We start from the raw sequence: 21,000 nt of genomic DNA on the forward strand, positions 1-21,000 counted from the left end.
ATCGTTGTTCGAGATCCGGATCAGCAGCAAACTTGTTGATGGAGTTGGAGCCAAACGTTGCCACACAAAACGCTTGTGTATGGAGATTATAGCAGGGGAACTTTGGCTGGGAAGTCAAGAGGGTCAGTACTGAGGGAGAGCTGCACTGTCGTAGGGTCAGTACTGAGGGAGTGCCGCACTGTCAGAGGGTCAGTACTGAGGGAGAGCTGCACTGTCGTAGGGTCAGTACTGAGGGAGTGCTGCACTGTCAGAGGTTCAGTACTGAGGGAGTGCTGCACTGTCAGAGAGTCAGTACTGAGGGAGTGCTGCACTGTCAGAGGGTCAGTACTGAAGAATGCTGCACTGTCAGAGGGTCAGTACTGACTGACCTAATTCTAGTGTATGGTTGTGCAGAGGGACTCTATAAAAGGACCATTGGATCTGTGAACCCAGTTATTGAAGGTTGAACAGTTTTGTACACTGCTGTCTGTGATAGAAGACAATTAGGGATAAAGGCTCACATGCTGTACCTGTCCTGGGAGTGTTTGATGGGACAGTGTAGAGAGAGCTTTACTCTGTATCTAACCCCGTGCTGTACCTGTCCTGGGAGTGTTTGATGGGGACAGTGTAGAGGGAGCTTTACTCTATATCTAACCCCGTGCTGTACCTGTCCTGGAGTGTTTGATGGGACAGTGTAGTGGGAGCTTTACTCTGTATCTAACCCCGTGCTGTACCTGTCCTGGGAGTGTTTGATGGGGACAGTGTAGAGGGAGCTTTACTCTGTATCTAACCCCGTGCTGTACCTGTCCTGGGAGTGTTTGATGGGGACAGTGTGGAGGGTCGAATGATGGGGACAGGTTGCATTGACCATGCTTCTGTTATTGGGAGTGTGAAAGATTGATTTCACCAAGGTGTTGAAAGTGATGAGTTTGTGAGGTTGTATTTGAGAAACTATTTCCTCAGGTTAGGGTGGAGACCACAACAAGAGGAAATGGTTTAAAATTAAGAGTCGATGCCCTCTTCCGCCTTCACATGAGATTTTAATTGTCCAGTACTTCCCATTGATACCCTGTTGTTCCTGTGTTGACAGAGCGGGGAAATTGACATTGTTAACAGGAAGACCGGGGACAAATGCCACCTCAAGTTTGCACTTACAGCTATTTCTCCAGGGATGTGGCACGCAAGGTAGGTTCACCTTCAATCTGTGAGAGCTTGGAGTCAGCAGAGAAACCATGAGCTATTGGCCCTTTCCCATTCAAGTCCTGCCCATCCTCCCCTTCGGTCAGGATCGCTTCCTCAACGTTCCTCTGGGAGAAAAGACTGTCCGCTCCCGTGGAGGAGACCATTTGGGCCCTCGGGCCTGCTTCACCATGAGGGGAGCCAGTGGCATGGTGATCCCGTCGTTGGATTGGAAATCCAGGGACCCATGGTCACACTCTGGGGGTCGGGGATCAAATCCCGCCACGGCAGACGGTGACATTTGAATTCAATAAAAGGAAATCTGGATTTAAAAGTCTACTGATGACCATGACACCATTGTCGATTGTCAGAAATACCCATCTGGTTCACTCATGTCCTTTAGGGAAGGAAATCTGTCATCCTGACCTAGTCTGGCCTACATGTGACTCTAGACCCACAGCCATGTGGTTGACTCTTAAATACCCTCAGGATGGGCAATAAATGTTGGGCCAGCGACTCGCACATGAGCGAAGAAGAAAAATCCACCCTCCGTTCTACCTTCTGAATATCCCTAATGTCCTTAATCTAGAAATCCATTGACCTCAGTCTCAAATTTACTTCTGAATGAGGTCCTGGGAGTGTTTGCTGGGGACAGTGTAGAGGGAGTTTTACTCTGTATCTAACCCTGTGCTGTACCTGTCCTGGGAGTGTTTGATGGGACAGTGTACAGAGAGCTTTACTCTGTATCTAACCCCATGCTGTACCTGTCCTGGGAGAGTTTGATGTGGACAGTGTAGAGGGAGCTTTACTCTGTATCTAACCCTGTGCTGTACCTGTCCTGGGAGTGTTTGATGGGGGACAGTGTAGTGGGAGCTTTACTCTGTATCTAACCCCATGTACCTGTCCTGGGAGTGTTTGATGGGGACAGTGTAGAGTGAGCTTTACTCTGTATCTAACCCCGTGCGGTACCTGTCCTGGGAGTGTTTGATGGGGACAGTGCAGAGGGAGCTTTACTCTGTATCTAACCCCGTGCTGTACCTGTCCTGGGAGTGTTTGATGGGGACAGTGCAGAGGGAGCTTTACTCTGTATCTAACCCCGTGCTGTACCTGTCCTGGGAGTGTTTGATGGGGACAGTGTAGAGGGAGCTTTACTCTGTATCTAACTCTGTGCTGTACCTGTCCTGGGAGTGTTTGATGGGGACAGTGTGGAGGGAGCTTTACTCTGTATCTAACCCCGTGCTGTACCTGTCCTGGGAGTGTTTGATGGGGGACAGCGTAGAGGGAGCTTTACTCTGTATCTAACCCCGTGCTGGACCTGTCCTGGGAGTGTTTGATGGGGACAGTGTAGAGTGAGCTTTACTCTGTATCTAACCCCGTGCGGTACCTGTCCTGGGAGTGTTTGATGGGGACAGTGTAGAGGGAGCTTTACTCTGTATCTAACCCCGTGCTGTACCTGTCCTGGGAGTGTTTGATGGGGACAGTGCAGAGGGAGCTTTACTCTGTATCTAACCCCGTGCTGTACCTGTCCTGGGAGTGTTTGATGGGGACAGTGTAGAGGGAGCTTTACTCTGTATCTAACTCTGTGCTGTACCTGTCCTGGGAGTGTTTGATGGGGACAGTGTGGAGGGAGCTTTACTCTGTATCTAACCCCGTGCTGTACCTGTCCTGGGAGTGTTTGATGGGGACAGTGCAGAGGGAGCTTTACTCTGTATCTAACCCCGTGCTGTACCTGTCCTGGGAGTGTTTGATGGGACAGTGTAGAGGGAGCTTTACTCTGTATCTAACTCTGTGCTGTACCTGTCCTGGGAGTGTTTGATGGGGACAGTGCAGAGGGAGCTTTACTCTGTATCTAACCCCGTGCTGTACCTGTGCTGGGAGTGTTTGATGGGGACAGTGTAGAGGGAGCTTTACTCTGTATCTAACCCCGTGCTGTACCTGCCCTGGGAGTGTTTGATGGGGACAGTGTAGAGGGAGCTTTAGACCAGCAGAGATAAATGCTTTTGGTCCATTGTCATCTATGGCTAATTAAAATATGAAATGAAAGGTCAGGACACTGCTGACGCTGGGAGTGCCAAATGAGTAGGTTTGAGCTGTGGATCGATTGCTGTAATGTTCTGAATGTTTTGGGTTTTATCCACCTCATTGATGGGTGTTTGTAGGTTACTGGTCTTGTGACGGACAACACGGGAAAAGCTCACTTCATCCTCTCGGGGACTTGGGATGAGAAGATGGATTATTCCCGGGTCCTGCACAGCAGCAAAGGAGAGAATAGTGCAGAGGGGAGGCAGAAGACCGTGTATGAGACCCTGCGGGGGAAGGAGCTGTGGAAGAGGCACAAATCACCGTAAGTGCTGATGGAGCTTTACTCTGTATCTAACCCCGTGCTGTACCTGTCCTGGGGGTGTTTGATGGGGACAGTGTAGAGGGAGCTTTACTCTATCTAACACAGTGCTGTACCCGTCCTGGGAGTGTTTGATGGGGACAGTGTAGAGGGATCTTTACTCTGTATCTAACCCCGTGCTGTACCTGTCCTGGGAGTGTTTGATGGGGATGGTGTAGAGGGAGCGTTACTCTGTATCTAACCCCGTGCTGTACCTGTCCTGGGAGTGTTTGATGGGGATGGTGTAGAGGGAGCTTTACTCCGTATCTAACCCGTGCTGTACCTGTCCTGGGAGTGTTTGATGGGGACAGTGTAGAGGGAGCTTTACTCTGTATCTAACCCCGTGCTGTACATGTCCTGGGAGTGTTTGATGGGGACAGTGTCGAGGGAGCGTTACTCTGTATCTAACCCGTGCTGTACCTGTCCTGGGAGTGTTTGATGGGGATGGTGTAGAGGGAGCTTTACTCCGTATCTAACCCCGTGCTGTACCTGTCCTGGGAGTGTTTGATGGGGACAGTGTAGAGGAGCTTTACTCTGTATCTAACCCTGTGTTGTACCTGTCCTGGGAGTGTTTGATGGGGATGGTGTAGAGGGAGCTTTACTCCGTATCTAACCCCGTGCTGTACCTGTCCTGGGAGTGTTTGATGGGGACAGTGTAGAGGAGCTTTACTCTGTATCTAACCCCGTGCTGTACCTGTCCTGGGAGTGTTTGATCGGGACAGTGTAGAGGGAGCTTTACTCTGTATCTAACCGCGTGCTGTACCTGTCCTGGGAGTGTTTGATGGGGACAGTGTAGAGGGAGCTTTTACTCCGTCTTTTCCGTTTGTGGTGTTCGGCTGCAGATGCTAAGATGGGGTTGACTGTGATCCTGCTCAGTGTCAAGCAGCTGAATTGTGGGGTTTGGAATAAGGTGCACAGTCTGTCTGCACAGAGTGAGCGGGGTGATGTGAAGGGGGGGGGGCAGTGGCTCTGTTGGAAGGGGAGGAGTGAAATCCCTCTATTCACTTGCTCCTCTTCTGCTAGGGATCACGCAGATACGATGTACTACTTCTCGGAGCTGGCACTGACCCTGAACGAGCTGGAGGAGGGGGTGGCTCCCACTGACAGCCGCATGAGGCCTGACCAGAGGATGATGGAGAACGGCCGGTGGGACGAAGCCAACATGGAGAAGCAGCGGCTGGAGGAAAAACAGCGATCCGTGCGGCGTAAGCGGGAGTCGGACAGCAGCAGGATATCGGAAGGTGAGGGCTGTGCAAGGAGAGAAAGGGGACTGTGTCACTTGAGTGGAAAAGGGGGGGGGGGGGGAATGTTGAGGGGATGGCATCTCCCAGAAATGAGTGGGGAATGGTTTTGGAGTGGGTCAGCAGGAGGGTGGGAGTGCGCGGCGGGAAAGGGGGGTGCGATCTTATGTGGGATCTTCATTCGGTGTCTTATGGCCTCGTGTACCTGCCTTGCCCAAGATTGGGATAGCTAGTGTTGGATACCAGATCAGAGCCCGATGTCTGTTAAGATTCGGGAGGGAACCCCAAACAAGTTGCTATTTGTAAAATTGAGAAAAGGCCTCCCGACCCCAGGAGTGATGACTATGACCAATAGCGATCTTTTATCTGAGAAGAAACTTTAATTCAATCACAGAATTAACCACATTATCATCAAAGAAATAGCTTTGCTATTATCAGTTGAACAGTATGTGAGACACGAGGGATAACTTACCATCTACACCTGCTACTGAAGTGAGTGAAGTCACCGTAGTCCCAGATGACCTTAGGCTGCTTTCCTGGGGTTTTTTTTTTTGGGGGGGGGGAAGCTGACTGGTGGTGGATTTAACCTGACGATCACCACACCTTAGGCGAGGGGCAAGGTTGAGAAGTCGGGGCCTTCATGAATAACCTCAGCCAATACGGGAATTGAACCCCCGCTGTTGTCGGCGCTCTGCATCATGAGCCAGCTATCCAGCCAACTGATCTAAACCGGCCCCCCCTGCCCTCCCCTGCACATACACCAATATATATTTCAACTGAGCAACCCAATACAGTTAAAATCCACTCCGAGTTAGCAAGTCAGGGTTACTTGCTGTTCTCTGTACAGACCTTTGGAGATTGGCCCTGTCAAGAACAGCCTGAAAATCCTTGTGTCTTTTCAGACTCGTAAGCCGATGGCAAACCTGCCAAAACCACAGATCTGGCTCCTCCTTAATTACGTTCTGTTTTCCCCTCTAAGATGTCACATGACCTTGGCTGAACCCCCAACTCTCAATTATCTACACATCTCGGACAACCTCCTTTCTATCAACAAATGTTCCATCTGCCATCTCTCTGTCAACAAGTAAATGATTACCTCACGTTTACGACTCCTTAATCACAACTTTAGCAGACATACTGCGTGTATGGCGCACGGTAGCACGGTGGTTATCACTCTAGCTTCACAGTGCCAGGGCCCCCGGTTTGGTTCTGTGTGTGGGGTGGTGGGGAGGCTGTATTGGAGGCATGAGCCAGTGTGTGTTTTGGGGCAGAGATTATTGCTGAGAAAAGAGACAAGCTGTCAAAGATTTTCATCTCTGATTCATCAGGACAAATCTCAAGGCGAACAATTTAACGTCAGGTGTGCAAACTATGGCTCAATTATACTGACTCAAACAACATATTCATAGGCAAGGGGCAGGCATTGCACCTTTTACATTTTTTTTAAAATAAATATTTTATTGAAAATTTTTGGTCAACCAACACAGTACATTGTGCATCCTTTACACAATATTATAACAGCACAAATAACAATGACCTATTTTATATAAACAAAAAACAAAAAATGAATAAATATTAAATAACAAAAATGAAAACTAGCCCTAATTGGCAACTGCCTTGTCACAAGTTACACCCCCCCCCCCGCCCCCCCGATCCTGGGCTGCTGCTGCTGCCTTCTTTTTCCCCTTCCATCTATCTATCCGCAAGGTATTCGACGAACGGTTGCCACCACCTGGTGAACCCTTGAGCCGACCCCTTAGGACGAACTTAATCCGCTCTAGCTTTATAAACCCCGCCATGTCATTTATCCAGGTCTCCACCCCCGGGGGCTTGGCTTCTTTCCACATTAGCAATATCCTGCGCCGGGCTACTAGGGACGCAAAGGCCAAAACATCGGCCTCTCTCGCCTCCTGCACTCCCGGCTCTTGTGCAACCCCAAATATAGCCAACCCCAGCTTGGTTCGACCCGGACCCCCACTACTTTTGAAAGCACCTTTGTCACCCCCATCCAAAACCCCCGTAGTGCCGGGCATGACCAAAACATATGGGTATGATTCGCTGGGCTCCTCGAGCACCTCGCACACCTATCCTCCACCCCAAAAAATTTACTGAGCCGCGCTCCAGTCGTATGCGCCCTATGTAATACCTTAAACTGAATCAGGCTTAGCCTGGCACACGAGGACGACGAGTTTACCCTACTTAGGGCATCCGCCCACAGCCCCTCCTCGATCTCCTCCCCCAGCTCTTCTTCCATTTCCCTTTTAGTTCATCTACCATAGTCTCCCCTTGGTCCCTCATTTCCCTATATATATCTGACACCTTACCATCCCCCACCCATGTCTTTGAGATCACTCTGTCCTGTACCTCTTGTGTCGGGAGCTGCGGAAATTCCCTCACCTGTTGCCTCGCAAAAGCCCTCAGTTGCATATACCTGAATGCATTCCCTTGGGGCAACCCATATTTCTCGGTCAGCGCTCCCAGACTCGCGAACTTCCCATCCACAAATAGATCTTTCAGTTGCGTTATTCCTGCTCTTTGCCACATTCCATATCCCCCATCCATTCCCCCGGGGGAAACCTATGGTTGTTTCTTATCGGGGACCCCCCCAAAGCTCCAGTCTTTCCCCTATGCCGTCTCCACTGTCCCCAAATCTTCAGTGTAGCTACCACCACCGGGCTTGTGGTGTAGTTCCTCGGTGAGAACGGCAATGGGGCTGTCACCATAGCCTGCAGGCTAGTCTCCCTACAGGACGCCCTCTCTAATCTCTTCCACGCCGCTCCCTCCTCCTCTCCCATCCACTTACTCACCATTGAAATATCAGCGGCCCAATAGTACTCACTTAGGCTCGGTAGTGCCAGCCCCCCCCTATCCCTGCTACGCTGTAAGAATCCCTTCCTCACTCTCGGGTCTTCCCGGCCCAAACAAAACCCATGATGCTCTTTTCAATCCTTTTAAAAAAAGCCTTCGTGATCACCACCGGGAGGCACTGAAACACAAAGAGGAATCTCGGGAGGACCACCATCTTAACCGCCTGCACCCTCCCTGCCATTGACAGGGCTACCATATCCCATCTCTTGAAATCTTCCTCCATCTGTTCCACCAACCGCGTTAAATTTAACCTGTGCAATGTGCCCCAATTCTTAGCTATCTGAATCCCCAGGTAACGAAAGTCTCTTGTTACCTTCCTCAACGGTAGGTCCTCTATTTCTCTACTCTGCTCCCCTGGATGCACCACAAACAACTCACTCTTCCCCATGTTCAATTTATACCCTGAAAAATCCCCAAACTCCCCAAGTATCCGCATTATTTCTGGCATCCCCTCCGCCGGATCCGCCACATATAGTAGCAAATCGTCCGCATACAAAGATACCCGGTGTTCTTCTCCTCCCCTAAGTACTCCCCTCCACTTCTTGGAACCCCTCAGCGCTATCGCCAGGGGCTCAATCGCCAGTGCAAACAGTAATGGGGACAGAGGGCATCCCTGCCTTGTCCCTCTATGGAGCCGAAAATATGCCGATCCCCGTCCATTCGTGACCACACTCGCCACTGGGGCCCTATACAATAGCTGCACCCATCTAACATACCCCTCTCCAAAACCAAATCTCCTCAACACCTCCCACAAATAATCCCATTCCACTCTATCAAATGCTTTCTCGGCATCCATCGCCACTACTATCTCTGTTTCACCCTCTGGTGGGGCCATCATCATTACCCCTAACAGCCTCCGTATATTCGTGTTCAGCTGTCTCCCCTTCACAAACCCAGTTTGGTCCTCGTGAACCACCCCCGGGACATATTCCTCTATTCTCATTGCCATTACCTTGGCCAGGACCTTGGCATCCACATTTAGGAGGGAAATTGGTCTGTAGGACCCGCATTGTAGCGGGTCCTTTTCCTTCTTTAAGAGAAGCGATATCGTTGCTTCAGACATAGTCGGGGGCAGTTGTCCCCTTTCCTTTGCCTCATTAAAGGTCCTCGTCAGTACCCGGGGCGAGCAAGTCCAAATATTTTCTATAGAATTCGACTGGGAATCCGTCCGGTCCCGGGGCCTTTCCCGTCTGCATACTCCTAATTCCTTTCACCACTTCTTCTACCTCGATCTGTGCTCCCAGTCCCACCCTTTCCTGCTCTTTCACCTTGGGAATTTCCAGCCGATCCAAAAAGTCCATCATTCTCTCCCTCCCATCCGGGGGTTGAGCTTCATATAATTTTTTATAAAATGTCTTGAACACTTCATTCACTCTCTCCGCTCCCCGCTCCATCTCTCCTTCCTCATCCCTCACTCCCCCTATTTCCCTCGCTGCTCCCCTTTTCCTCAATTGGTGTGCCAGCAACCTGCTCGCCTTCTCTCCATATTCATACTGTACACCCTGTGCCTTCCTCCATTGTGCCTCTGCAGTGCCTGTAGTCAGCAAGTCAAATTCCACATGCAGCCTTTGCCTTTCCTGTACAATCCCTCCTCCGGTGCTTCCGCATATTGTCTGTCCACCCTCAAAAGTTCTTGCAGCAACCGCTCCCGTTCCTTACTCTCCTGCTTCCTTTATGTGCCCTTATTGATATCAGCTCCCCCCTAACCACCGCCTTCAACGCCTCCCAGACCACTCCCACCTGGACCTCCCCATTGTCATTGAATTCCAAGTACTTTTCAATACATCCCCTCACCCTTAGACACACACCCTCATCCGCCATTAGTCCCATGTCCATTCTCCAGGGTGGGCGCCCTCCTGTTTCCTCCCCTATCTCCAAGTCCACCCAGTGTGGGGCGTGATCCGAAATGGCTATAGCCGTATACTCCGTTCCCTCACCTTCGGGATCAATGCCCTACCCAGCACAAAAAAGTCTATGCGTGAATAGACTTTGTGGACATAGGAGAAAAACGAGAACTCCTTACTCCTAGGTCTACTGAATCTCCACGGGTCCACACCTCCCATCTGCTCCATAAAATCTTTAAGCACCTTGGCTGCTGCCGGCCTCCTTCCAGTCCTGGACTTCGACCTATCCAGCCCTGGTTCCAACACCGTGTTAACGTCTCCCCCCATTATCAGCTTTCCCGTCTCTAGGTCCGGAATGCGTCCTAGCATCCGCCTCATAAAATTGGCATCATCCCAGTTCGGGGCATACACGTTTACCAAAACCACCGTCTCTCCCTGTAGTTTGCCACTCACCATCACGTATCTGCCCCCGTTATCCGCCACTATAGTCTTTGCCTCGAACATTACCCGCTTCCCCCACTAATATAGCCACCCCCCTGTTTTTCGCATCTAGCCCCGAATGGAACACCTGCCCCACCCATCCTTTGCGCAGCCTAACCTGGTCTATCAGTTTCAGGTGCGTTTCCTGTAACATAACCACATCTGCTTTAAGTTTCTTAAGGTGTGCGAGTACCCGTGCCCTCTATCGGCCCGTTCAGCCCTCTCACGTTCCACGTGATCAGCCGAGTTGGGGGGCTTCCCCCCCCCCCCCCCCCCCCTTGCCGATTAGCCATCATCTTTTTCCAGCTTCTCACCCAGTTCCAACGCAGCTGTATCTCCCCCAGGCGGTGCCCCCCCGCCCATCCTCTCCCGTACCCGCTCCCCCCTTTCCCCAGCAGCAGCAACCCAGTAATTCCCCCCTCCCACCCCCCCCCGCTAGACCCCCCGCTAGCGTAATTACTCCCCCCATGTTGCTCCCAGAAGTCAGCAAACTCTGGCTGACCTCGGCTTCCCCCCGTGACCACGGCTCGCACCGTGCGACGCCCCCTCCTTCCTGCTTCTCTATTCCCGCCATAATTATCATAGCGCGGGAGCCAAGCCCGCGCTTCTCCCTTGGCCCCGCCCCCCATGGCCAACGCCCCATCTCCTCTCCCTCCCCACCTCCCCCCATCACCCCCTGTGGGAGAGAGAAAAGTTACCACACCGCAGGATTAGTACATAAAACCCCTCTTCGCCCCCCACATTCGCCCCACCACTTTGTCCAAACGTTCTTTTTAATAATCCACTCATTCCAGTTTTTCTTCTACAATAAAAGTCCACGCTTCATCCGCCGTCTCAAAGTAGTGGTGCCTCCCTCGATATGTGACCCACAGTCTTGCCGGTTGCAGCATTCCAAATTTTATCTTCCTTTTATGAAGCACCGCCTTGGCCCGATTAAAGCTCGCCCTCCTTCTCGCCACCTCCGCACTCCAGTCTTGATAAACGCGGATCACCGCGTTCTCCCATTTACTGCTCCGAGTTTTCTTCGCCCATCTAAGGACCATTTCTCTATCCTTAAAACGGAGGAATCTCACCACTATGGCTCTGGGAGTTTCTCCTGCTCTCGGTCCTCGCGCCATAACTCGGTATGCTCCCTCCACCTCCAACGGACCCGCCGGGGCCTCCGCTCCCATTAACGAGTGCAGCATCGTGCTCACATATGCCCCGACGTCCGCACCCTCCACACCTTCAGGAAGACCAAGAATCCTCAGGTTGTTCCTCCTTGCGTTGTTTTCCAGTGCCTCCAACCTCTCCACACATCGTTTCTGATGTGCCTCCTGTATCTCCGTCTTCACCACCAGGCCCTGTATATCGTCCTCATTCTCGGCTGCCTTCGCCTTCACGACCCGAAGCTCCCGCTCCTGGGTCTTTTGTTCCTCCTTTAGCCCTTCGATCGCCTGTAGTATCGGGGCCAACAGCTCTTTCTTCATTTCCTTTTTTATCTCTTCCACACAGCATTTCAAGAACTCTTGTTGTTCAGGGCCCCATGTGAAACTGCCACCTTCCGACGCCATCTTGGTTTTTGCTTGCCTTCCTTGCCGCTGTTCCAAAGGATCCGCTGCAATCCGGCCACTTTCCTCTCCTTTTTCCATCCGTGTCCAGGGGGAATTCCCTTCTGGTTTACCGCACGGTGTTTTTAGCCGTTAAAATTGCCGTTGGGGCTCCTATTAAGAGCCCAAAAGTCCGTTCCACCGGGAGCTGCCGAAACGTGCGACTTAGCTGGTCATCGCCGCACCCGGAAGTCACATTTTTATTTTTAAAGTGTAGGGAACAGTAGCTGTGTATCCTCCACGGAAACACCTCTACTAATCTCGCTCGAGTTGCCAACCAATCCGCATCCATTTCTCATGCAGATTAATTTGTTGCTCCCTTCTGAAACTTTAAAAAAAAAAAAACATTTTTTTAAACACCCAAGGAAGGGACAATTTAGCATGGCCAATCCACCTACCCTGCAGATCTTCCTTCCCACACTGACACGGGGAGAATGTGAAAACTCCACACCCGAGCCGGGATCGAACCCGTGTCCTCGGCGCTGTGAGGCAGCAGTGCCAACCACTGTGCCACCATGTTGCCCCCTCCCTTTTGAAATTTGGTGTTCCTGTATCTGTCCTGCGGGAGTGCAAGACGACCAGCTTGGACAGACTGTCTCCTCGTCTCTTAGCAACACCCTGGTGCTACTCTTATCAAGTGACAAGAGGAGGTTATCCTCCAGTGAGCACCAGCATGAATGGGCTGAATGGCCTCGTCCATAATGGCTGTGTTGGTGACTGTAGAAGAGGAGCTGAAAATAACTCTTGCCCCCCCTCCCCCGTTTGCTGTTGCAGGAACCACGCAGATGGAGTTAAGCTACCGGCCGCTGTGGTTCGAGAAACGCGAGGACCCTTACACCAAAGAGATGGTGCACCTCTACAAGGGTGGCTACTGGGAGGCGAAAGAGAAGCAAGACTGGGGCGTGTGTCCGGACATCTTCTGAAGCTCACTGCCCACTGCTGCCCAGTGTGTGGGTGTGTGCGAGTGAGTGTGTGTGTGTGTGGGTGTGTGCGCGTGTGGGTGTGTGTGTGGGCAACTGGCCTGGACTTGGACTGAGCCGTCGCTTCTGTCTGATTCCACACCCCCTCCCCTGCCCCCCCCCCCCCCTCCCCTCCATGGGAGAACCAGGAGGCGGAGCCTTGGAAACGGAGGGGTGTTTGTTCCCCCCCTCCCTCCTTCCCTCCTCTTCCCCCCCCCTCGCTCCCAGGTAAAGGTTTCCAGCCACCAGGATGAACAGCGACCCAGTTGTAAAGCAGCACCTGATGATATTCTATATATATATATATATATATACATATTATAAAAAAAATCAAGAGTCAAAACTGTCCGTGGGTTCTTTTACAAACCCGCTTCTCCTTTTCACAGACTGCCCCCCTCCGCTGCCAAGTGAAGCACTCCACTTTCCGACTGTGCCGATGGGGAGGTGGCGGGATGAGCTGGCGTCGCAGGAGTTTTCTTTCTTAGAGCCTCTGGCACGTGTGTGGGGGGGGTTGGTGCGAGGGGGGGGGGGGGGGGGGGGGGGTTGGCCAGCAGGATAAGTTCGTGACGAGGGAGATCGATGGGGAGAGGACCTATCTGGGCTGGCTGTATTTCCCACCACCCGGCCCCCCGGGCTGTGCCTTGAGTGGGATTGGCTGTTGCCCCAGGCAGCTTGGGCCCGTTTTCAGAGCAGCGGTATGGGTTCTGTTCGACCTTGTTTGGCGGTGGAGGAGGAGAGTGGAGTGGTGGTCTGCTATGTATGTATGTGTGCGTGTGGGGAGGGGGGGCCCCCCTTCAAGCTGCAAGGGTCAGATTCACGACCCCTGGGGGAATGGGAGGCGGGCGTCTGCCCAAAGCTGCCATTCGTGCAGCCTGTGGAACTCCCTGACCGGTGGGTTGGGCCTGTGCATTGTGGTTTGGTACAGAATCTGGTGATGAGGCGAGAGAGTGGGCGATGGAGAGTGTGTCCTTGGGGATTGCTGATGTGTGATGGCTGCTAGGAATGGAAGGAGGGGAGGTTCAACTCCACACAATGTGTGGGGTGTGTGTGTGTGTGTTGGGGGGGGGGGGGGTGCGGGTTGCACGTGTCAGCGGATACATTTTCAGCCTTGCGGTTCTGGGTGGAGCAACACCTCCAGCCATGTGAGGGAATCCGGTGTCTGGTTCCCTCCACACAGTCCAGTGTACTGTCCGCATCATCCAGACTGGCACGCCCTGCACCCTCCCAGCACCGCCCTCCCCGGCAAACTACAGCGGAGTGGAGCGCTGAGGGAGTGCCACACGTTCGGCCTTCGGGGCTAGGCCCGGTGCCTGTCTGCCCGCTCCATGAAGGTGTTGCCGCCATTGGGAAGAACAGTGGGTGGGAATGTTTGTATGAAAGGGGTGGGCACAGATTTCCCCCCCCCCCCTGCCCACCATTGTAGCCCCCGACTCCCGTCACTTTTTCTTTTGTTTCAAAAAAAACCCCCACAAAAGGAGGACAAACCAGCAGAGCACCTGGCCGTTGAACACATTTGCGATTTGTGGGATCTTGCTGTGCGTGGATTGGCTGCCAGCGTTTCGGACACTGCAAGACTGAGTAAATTTCAAATAAAAAGACTTTGTTTCCTGGAACGTGCTTCGGGGAGTCCCTGAGATGCTGAAAGGTGGCAGTGTCGATGCCAGTGTGCGTTTTCGCTTCGCTGTCGGAACCCGACTGAATTGGGGGAGGGGGGTCTTCATAAATGGTGGGGGGAAGTACAGTCTGAATGTCGGTGGGGGGGCTGGAAGTATCGGCTGAATTGGAGGGAGAGAGTTGGGGGGGGGGGGGGGGGGGGGTTGCCCGCAGTGGCAGGATCCCCGAGGGAGGAGGTGGCTAATTACCCAGTCCGTGATGGGGTCCCCCTTTTGCTTTTGGTTCCCTTGGCGGGAGGGAGGGACAGTGTCGTTGGTCAGCACGGCAGATGGGAGACTATTGAGCCCCACCCCCCCCTCGCCTTTTCCCTACCTTAAATCCCAAGTCAAGCCGTTGGTCTGAACATTTGTCTTCCTGGGCAAGACATTTGTCTTGTGACTGGAAAGGACGTGACCATTTGCCCCTCCCCACCCGCACCCAAACCCCCTCCCCTCAATCCTTTCAGTCTCTGTATCTGCTGTGGGTCTCTCTCTCTCAATCCGAGTGAAAGGTTTGTGAGCGAAGGACTTCACTGCACAGCCCCCAGCAGCTAAAGTGGCAACTATATCCCCCCCTCCCCACCCCGATGTGACACAAGGATATTGGACTCCCTGCTGGAAATCTGCTCTGAGGAAACGGCCGACATTTGGAGGTAGACCAGGGTGCGTAAATAACAAACGTACAAATGAAGAATGGGGAGTAGGCCATTCAGCACCTCCAGGCCCCCCCACCCCCACCCCCCCATTCAATAAGATCACGGCTGAGCTGATTGTAACCTCGACTCCACACTCCTGCCGACCCCCTCGTTAATCGAGACCGCATCTCGCTCGGCCTCGAAACTATTCCGAGATTCTGCTTCCACTGCCTTTAGAGGAGGAGACTTTGAGACTGACTCCCAATCCTCTAAAAGAAAAGAATTCCCATCTCCGTCTGAAATGAGCGATCCCCTTTCTATTCTGTGATCAAAACTAAACCGATTAACCTCAAAGCCCACATTCCCTACCCTGGATAACCTATCACCCTCTTGTTAACCTGGGTGGTGGGGGAGGGGGGGGGGGAAAGAGTCGTGCAGAACGGTGACCTTTTGGTCTTGTCCGTCTGCTCTGATACCGCAGACAGGTGTAAAGAAGACTTGGCCCCTTGTTGGAGAGTCGGAGGGAATCATTCCAGCCCTCTGGTCTCCAGTGTGATTGGGTTTCACCTCCCTTCGTTCATTGTCAATGAGAATGTCGATGCACAGGATTTTCTGTCTGATTTGTTACAAAATTTGATCGTTTCTGTCGATTTTGTGACCAGTCGCCAATCAGGGAGCTGTCATCAGGAAATGTGGAACGGGTGTTGGAGCACTTGAGAAGATGTGACATCCCTCCCGCTTTTCGGGGGGGGGGGGGGGGGGGTTCATTCCCAATTGATGCGATAGCTGATCCGAATAAAGGGAAGGCAGTGTCACCTACGCCTTCAAGCCATTGAAGGGGAGACGATGTCAACGTTATCTTACAGGCGCCTTGGGGACGGGTAAACTAAAGTTGCGTAATAAAGCAACAAAAAAAAAGCCAAGAGGATATTCAAGAAGGTCTTTCAGTGGACACATTACTGATGGGGGAACAATAAAGATGAACAGACTGGGATACACGAGGCACCAATGCCAGACCTGCAGCTGAGCCAAGCTGGGAGATGTATTAAGTGGTTAAGACGCTGCCAGCAATAAGCCTGAGGAAGGCACAGACTGATGACGTGGACAGACATGGGACAGATGCAATTTAGCATGAAAAATGTGTTAATGGTCCATTTTACCTGGGAGGAGAGGACCCATTGTCAGCTGGTTGGTGCTGTGATGCCTTTGAATCCCTGATGATTTTCCCATCCCTATATTGCCCTTGAAGGGCAGTTAATAGTTAACCACATTGCTGTGGGTCTGGAGTCACATGTAGGCCACACTAGGTAAGGACGGCAGATTTCTTTCCCTGAAGGACTTCAGTGAACCAGATGTGTTTCCATGACAATCAGCAATAGTTTCACAGTCGTCGCCAGACTTTTAATTCCAGATTTTTATTGAATTCAGATTTCGCCGTCTGCCGTGGTGGGATTTGAGCCCAGGCCCCCAGAGTATCACTATGGGTCTCTGGATTTGAGCCCAGCCCCCCAGAGTATCACTATGGGTCTCTGGATTTGGGCCCAGGCCCCTAGAGTATCACTATGGGTCTCTGGATTTGAGCCCAGGCCCCCAGAGTATCACTATGTGTCTCTGGATTTGAAACTGGGTCCCCAGAGTATCACTATGGGTCTCTGGATTTGAACCCAGGCCCCCAGAGTATCACTATGTGTCTCTGGATTTGAAACTGGGTCCCCAGAGTATCACTATGGGTCTCTGGATTTGAACCCAGGCCCCCAGAGTATCACTATGGGTCTCTGGATTTGAAACTGGGTCCCCAGAGTATCACTATGGGTCTCTGGATTTGAGCCCAGGCCCCCAGAGTATCACTATGGGTCTCTGGACTTGAAACTGGGTCCCCAGAGTATCTCTATGGGTCTCTGGATTTGAACTTGGGTCTCTGGATTTGAACTTGGGTCCCCAGAGCCTTATCCGAAGTCTCTGGATTACGAGTCCAGTTACAATAATCTTTATTGTGACAAGTAGGCTTCCATTGACACTGCAATGAAGTTACTGTGAAAATCCCCTAGTCGCCACACTCCGGCGCCTCTTTGTGTACACACACGGAGAATTCAGAATGTCCAATTCGCCGAATAGTGTGCCTTTCGGGACTTGTGGGAGGAAACCGGAGCACCCGGAGGAAATCCACGCAGACCCGGGGAGATCGTCCAGATTCCGCACAGACAGTGACCCAAGCGGCAATCGAACCTGGGACCTGGGCGCTGTGAAGCAACAGTGCTAACTACTGTGTTACCTTGTGGCTCTAACAATGCTGCCCCTGCCATGCCACTAGGCCAGAACCTACCCCACGCCTTCCACAAATAGGCATGCCACACCGATATATGGAGATATATACACACGGAGGGATATCCACACAAATAATACGTATACATAGATACATGTGCGCACACATGTATGTGCAGCACACAGATGTACTCACATCAAACAAGATATATGAACAGAAGCATAGACCTAGATATGCATACACCAGTTCAAACTGAGTTAGGCAAACGAGCATGGCATAGAACACAGCTGCAAGGACACATGAGACAATGCACACAGACTGACACGTGCACAGACAAGCACACGTGCAGGGACACATATTGAGAACCGCAACCAGGTGCATGACAAGACAAACCAAGAAGGGACTGAATATAGATGGGAAATAGTGCCGGGGGGGGGGGTGGTTTGGCTGCATAGACAGGTGCACCATTTTTGAGACATAGATGCAGATGCACACAGCGAAGAGACACAAAAGCACACCAACATGGAGACACACACATGGAGACACACAGGCACACCAACATGGAGACCCACCAACATGGAGACACACACACACGGAGGCACCAGCACACAAACGTAGAGACACACAAACATGCGAGACATAGATACCAACATGGAGAGACATGCACAGGCAGACGAACATTTAGACACAGATGCACCAATTTGGAGACTTCGGTGCACACCACCATGGAGTGACACAGACGCACCAACATGGAGACAAACGGACAGCACGGTGGCGCAGTGAGTAGCACTGCTGCCTCACGGCGCCGAGGTCCCGGGTTTGATCCCAGCTCTGGGCCGCTGTCCGTGTGGAGTTTGCACATTCTACCTGTGTTGTGTGGGTTTCGCCCCCGCGGCCCGGGGACGTGCAGGGTTGGTGGATTGGCTGCGCTGAATTGCCCCTTAATTAGAAAGGATTAATTGGGTACTTTAAATTTATTTAAAAAAAGAAAAGAAAAAAAAAACATGGAGACAAACGCAGATGGACCAAGCACAGACACACAAACCCACGCACACAGCCATACACACAAACACAAACCATCATAGATAGGCTCCCCAAACGCAGATAAACACCGATACAGCTCCCCCTCCCCCCCCCAACCACATGGGCAGGCCAAACACAGATGTGCAGAAATAGACCAAACGCCTAAACCCACACACAGACTTAGAGAACACAGACAAATCCACACACACAGACCAACAAGGCACATATGCGGACAGACAGATACACAAACACAGACAGACACACACAGGTAAACACAATCACGCATGCAGATTCGCATATACACAGACATACCGACACAGATGCATGCAGACAGACGTGCAAGCACACATTCATCAATTACCTGAATGTAATGGAAATCTTGTTTCGGAACAGGACAGGCACATGGGATTAGGATGACTGCTCATGTGGGGAACAACCATTGGAAAATCAAGCAAAGAAACTTGTGTTACTGTGATTTAAAAAGACCACAAAGTGATGAAAGATTTAGTATTCTAAAATATCCAGCAGATAGCATTCACGCCCCAGAAGTGCGAGGCAAGGACCATCTCCGCATGACATTCAATGGCATTGCCATCACTGAATCCCTCACTCACCAACGTCGGGTAAGTTACCATTGACCAGAAACTGAACTGGACTAGCTATATAAATACAAGAGCAGGTCAGTAGCTAGCCATCCTGTGGTGAGTAACTCCCCTCCTGATCCCCCAAAGCCTGTCCAACATCCACAAGGCACAAGTCAGGCGTGCGATGGAATACTCTCCAATTGCCTAGATGAGCGCAGCTCCAACAACACTCTAGAAGCTCAACACCATCCAGGACAAAACAGGAGTTTGATTAGCACCCCATCCAAAAATATTCAATCCCTCCATGACCGGAGCTGTGTGTACCATCTAAAAGATGTACTGCAGGAACTCACCAAGGCTCCTTGGGCAGCACCTTCCAAACCCACAAACTCTACCATCAAGAAGGACAAGAGCAGCAGATTCCTGATAACCCCACCGCCTGGAGGTTCCCCTCCAAGTCACTCACCACCCCGACTTGGAAATATATCGGCCGTTCTTTCACTGTCACTGGCTCAAAATCCTGGAACTCCTTCCCTAACAGCACAGTAGGTGTGCCGACACCTGAGAATGGGGTTAGATACAGAGTAAAGCTCCCTCTACATTGTCTCCATCAAACACTCCCAGGACAGGTACAGCACGGGGTTAGATACAGAGTAAAGCTCCCTCTACACTGTCCCCATCAAACACTCCCAGGACAGGTACAGCACGGGGTTAGATACAGAGTAAAGCTCCTTCTACACTGTCCCCCATCAAATATTCCCAGGACAGGTAAAGCACGGGGTTAGATACAGAGTAAAGCTCCCTCTGCACTGTCCACATCAAACACTCCCAGGACAGGTACAGCACGGGGTTAGATACAGAGTAAAGCTCCTACACTGTCCCCATCAAACACTCCCAGGACAGGTACAGCACGGGGTTAGATACAGAGTAAAGCTCCTTCTACACTGTCCCCCATCAAATACTCCCAGGACAGGTAAAGCACAGGGTTAGATACAGAGTAAAGCTCCCTCTGAACTGTCCACATCAAACACTCCCAGGACAGGTACAGCACGGGGTTAGATACAGAGTAAAGCTCCCTCTACACTGTCCCCATCAAACACTCCCAGGACAGGTACAGCACAGGGTTAGATACAGAGTAAAGCTCCCTCTGCACTGTCCACATCAAACACTCCCAGGACAGGTACAGCACGGGGTTAGATACAGAGTAAAGCTCCCTCTACACTGTCCCCATCAAACACTCCCAGGACAGGTACAGCACGGGGTTAGATACAGAGTAAAGCTCCCTCTGCACTGTCCACATCAAACACTCCCAGGACAGGTACAACACTGGGTTAGATACAGAGTAAAACTTCCTCTACACTGTCCCCATCAAACACTCCCAGGACAGTTACAGCATGGGGTTAGATATAGAGTAAAGCTCCCTCTACACTGTCTGCATCAAACACTCCCAGGACAGGTACAGCACGGGGTTAGATACAGAGTAAAGCTCCCTCTGCACTGTCCCCATCAAACACTCCCAGGACAGGTACAGCACGGGGTTAGATACAGAGTAAAGCTCCCTCTACACTGTCCCCATCAAACACTCCCAGGACAGGTACAGCACGGGGTTAGATACAGAGTAAAGCTCCCTCTACACTGTCCCCATCAAACACTCCCAGGACAGGTACAGCACGGGGTTAGATACAGAGTAAAGCTCCCTCTGCACTGTCCACATCAAACACTCCCAGGACAGGTGCAACACTGGGTTAGATACAGAGTAAAACTTCCTCTACACTGTCCCCATCAAACACTCCCAGGACAGGTACAGCATGGGGTTAGCTACAGAGTAAAGCTCCCTCTACACTGTCTCCATCAAACACTCCCAGGACAGGTACAGCACGGGGTTAGATACAGAGTAAAGCTCCCTCTGCACTGTCCACATCAAACACTCCCAGGACAGGTACAACACTGGGTTCAATACAGAGTAAAGCTCCCTCTACACTGTCCACATCAAACACTCCCAGGACAGGTACAGCACGGGGTTAGATACAGAGTAAAGCTCCTACACTGTCCCCATCAAACACTCCCAGGACAGGTACAGCACGGGGTTAGATACAGAGTAAAGCTCCTTCTACACTGTCCCCCATCAAATACTCCCAGGACAGGTAAAGCACAGGGTTAGATACAGAGTAAAGCTCCCTCTGAACTGTCCACATCAAACACTCCCAGGACAGGTACAGCACGGGGTTAGATACAGAGTAAAGCTCCCTCTACACTGTCCCCATCAAACATTCCCAGGACAGGTACAGCACGGGGTTAGATACAGAGTAAAGCTCCCTCTGCAC

General features: G+C 51.7%; 1 protein-coding gene across 1 annotated transcript; it reads left to right on the top strand.

Moving 5' to 3' along the window:
- Positions 1 to 1,066: 1,066 nt before the first annotated feature.
- Positions 1,067 to 14,132, top strand: LOC140410150 (oxysterol-binding protein 2-like). Its single transcript, XM_072498110.1, has 4 exons — positions 1,067 to 1,164; positions 3,318 to 3,502; positions 4,562 to 4,779; positions 12,335 to 14,132. Exons 1-4 carry the CDS (start codon positions 1,111 to 1,113, stop codon positions 12,481 to 12,483), a joined length of 606 nt encoding a protein of 201 aa, XP_072354211.1. The 5' UTR covers positions 1,067 to 1,110; the 3' UTR covers positions 12,484 to 14,132.
- The last annotated feature ends 6,868 nt before the right edge of the window (positions 14,133 to 21,000 follow it).

The sequence above is a fragment of the Scyliorhinus torazame genome, chromosome 4, assembly GCF_047496885.1.
Source record: "Scyliorhinus torazame isolate Kashiwa2021f chromosome 4, sScyTor2.1, whole genome shotgun sequence".
Taxonomy (NCBI): domain Eukaryota; kingdom Metazoa; phylum Chordata; class Chondrichthyes; order Carcharhiniformes; family Scyliorhinidae; genus Scyliorhinus; species Scyliorhinus torazame.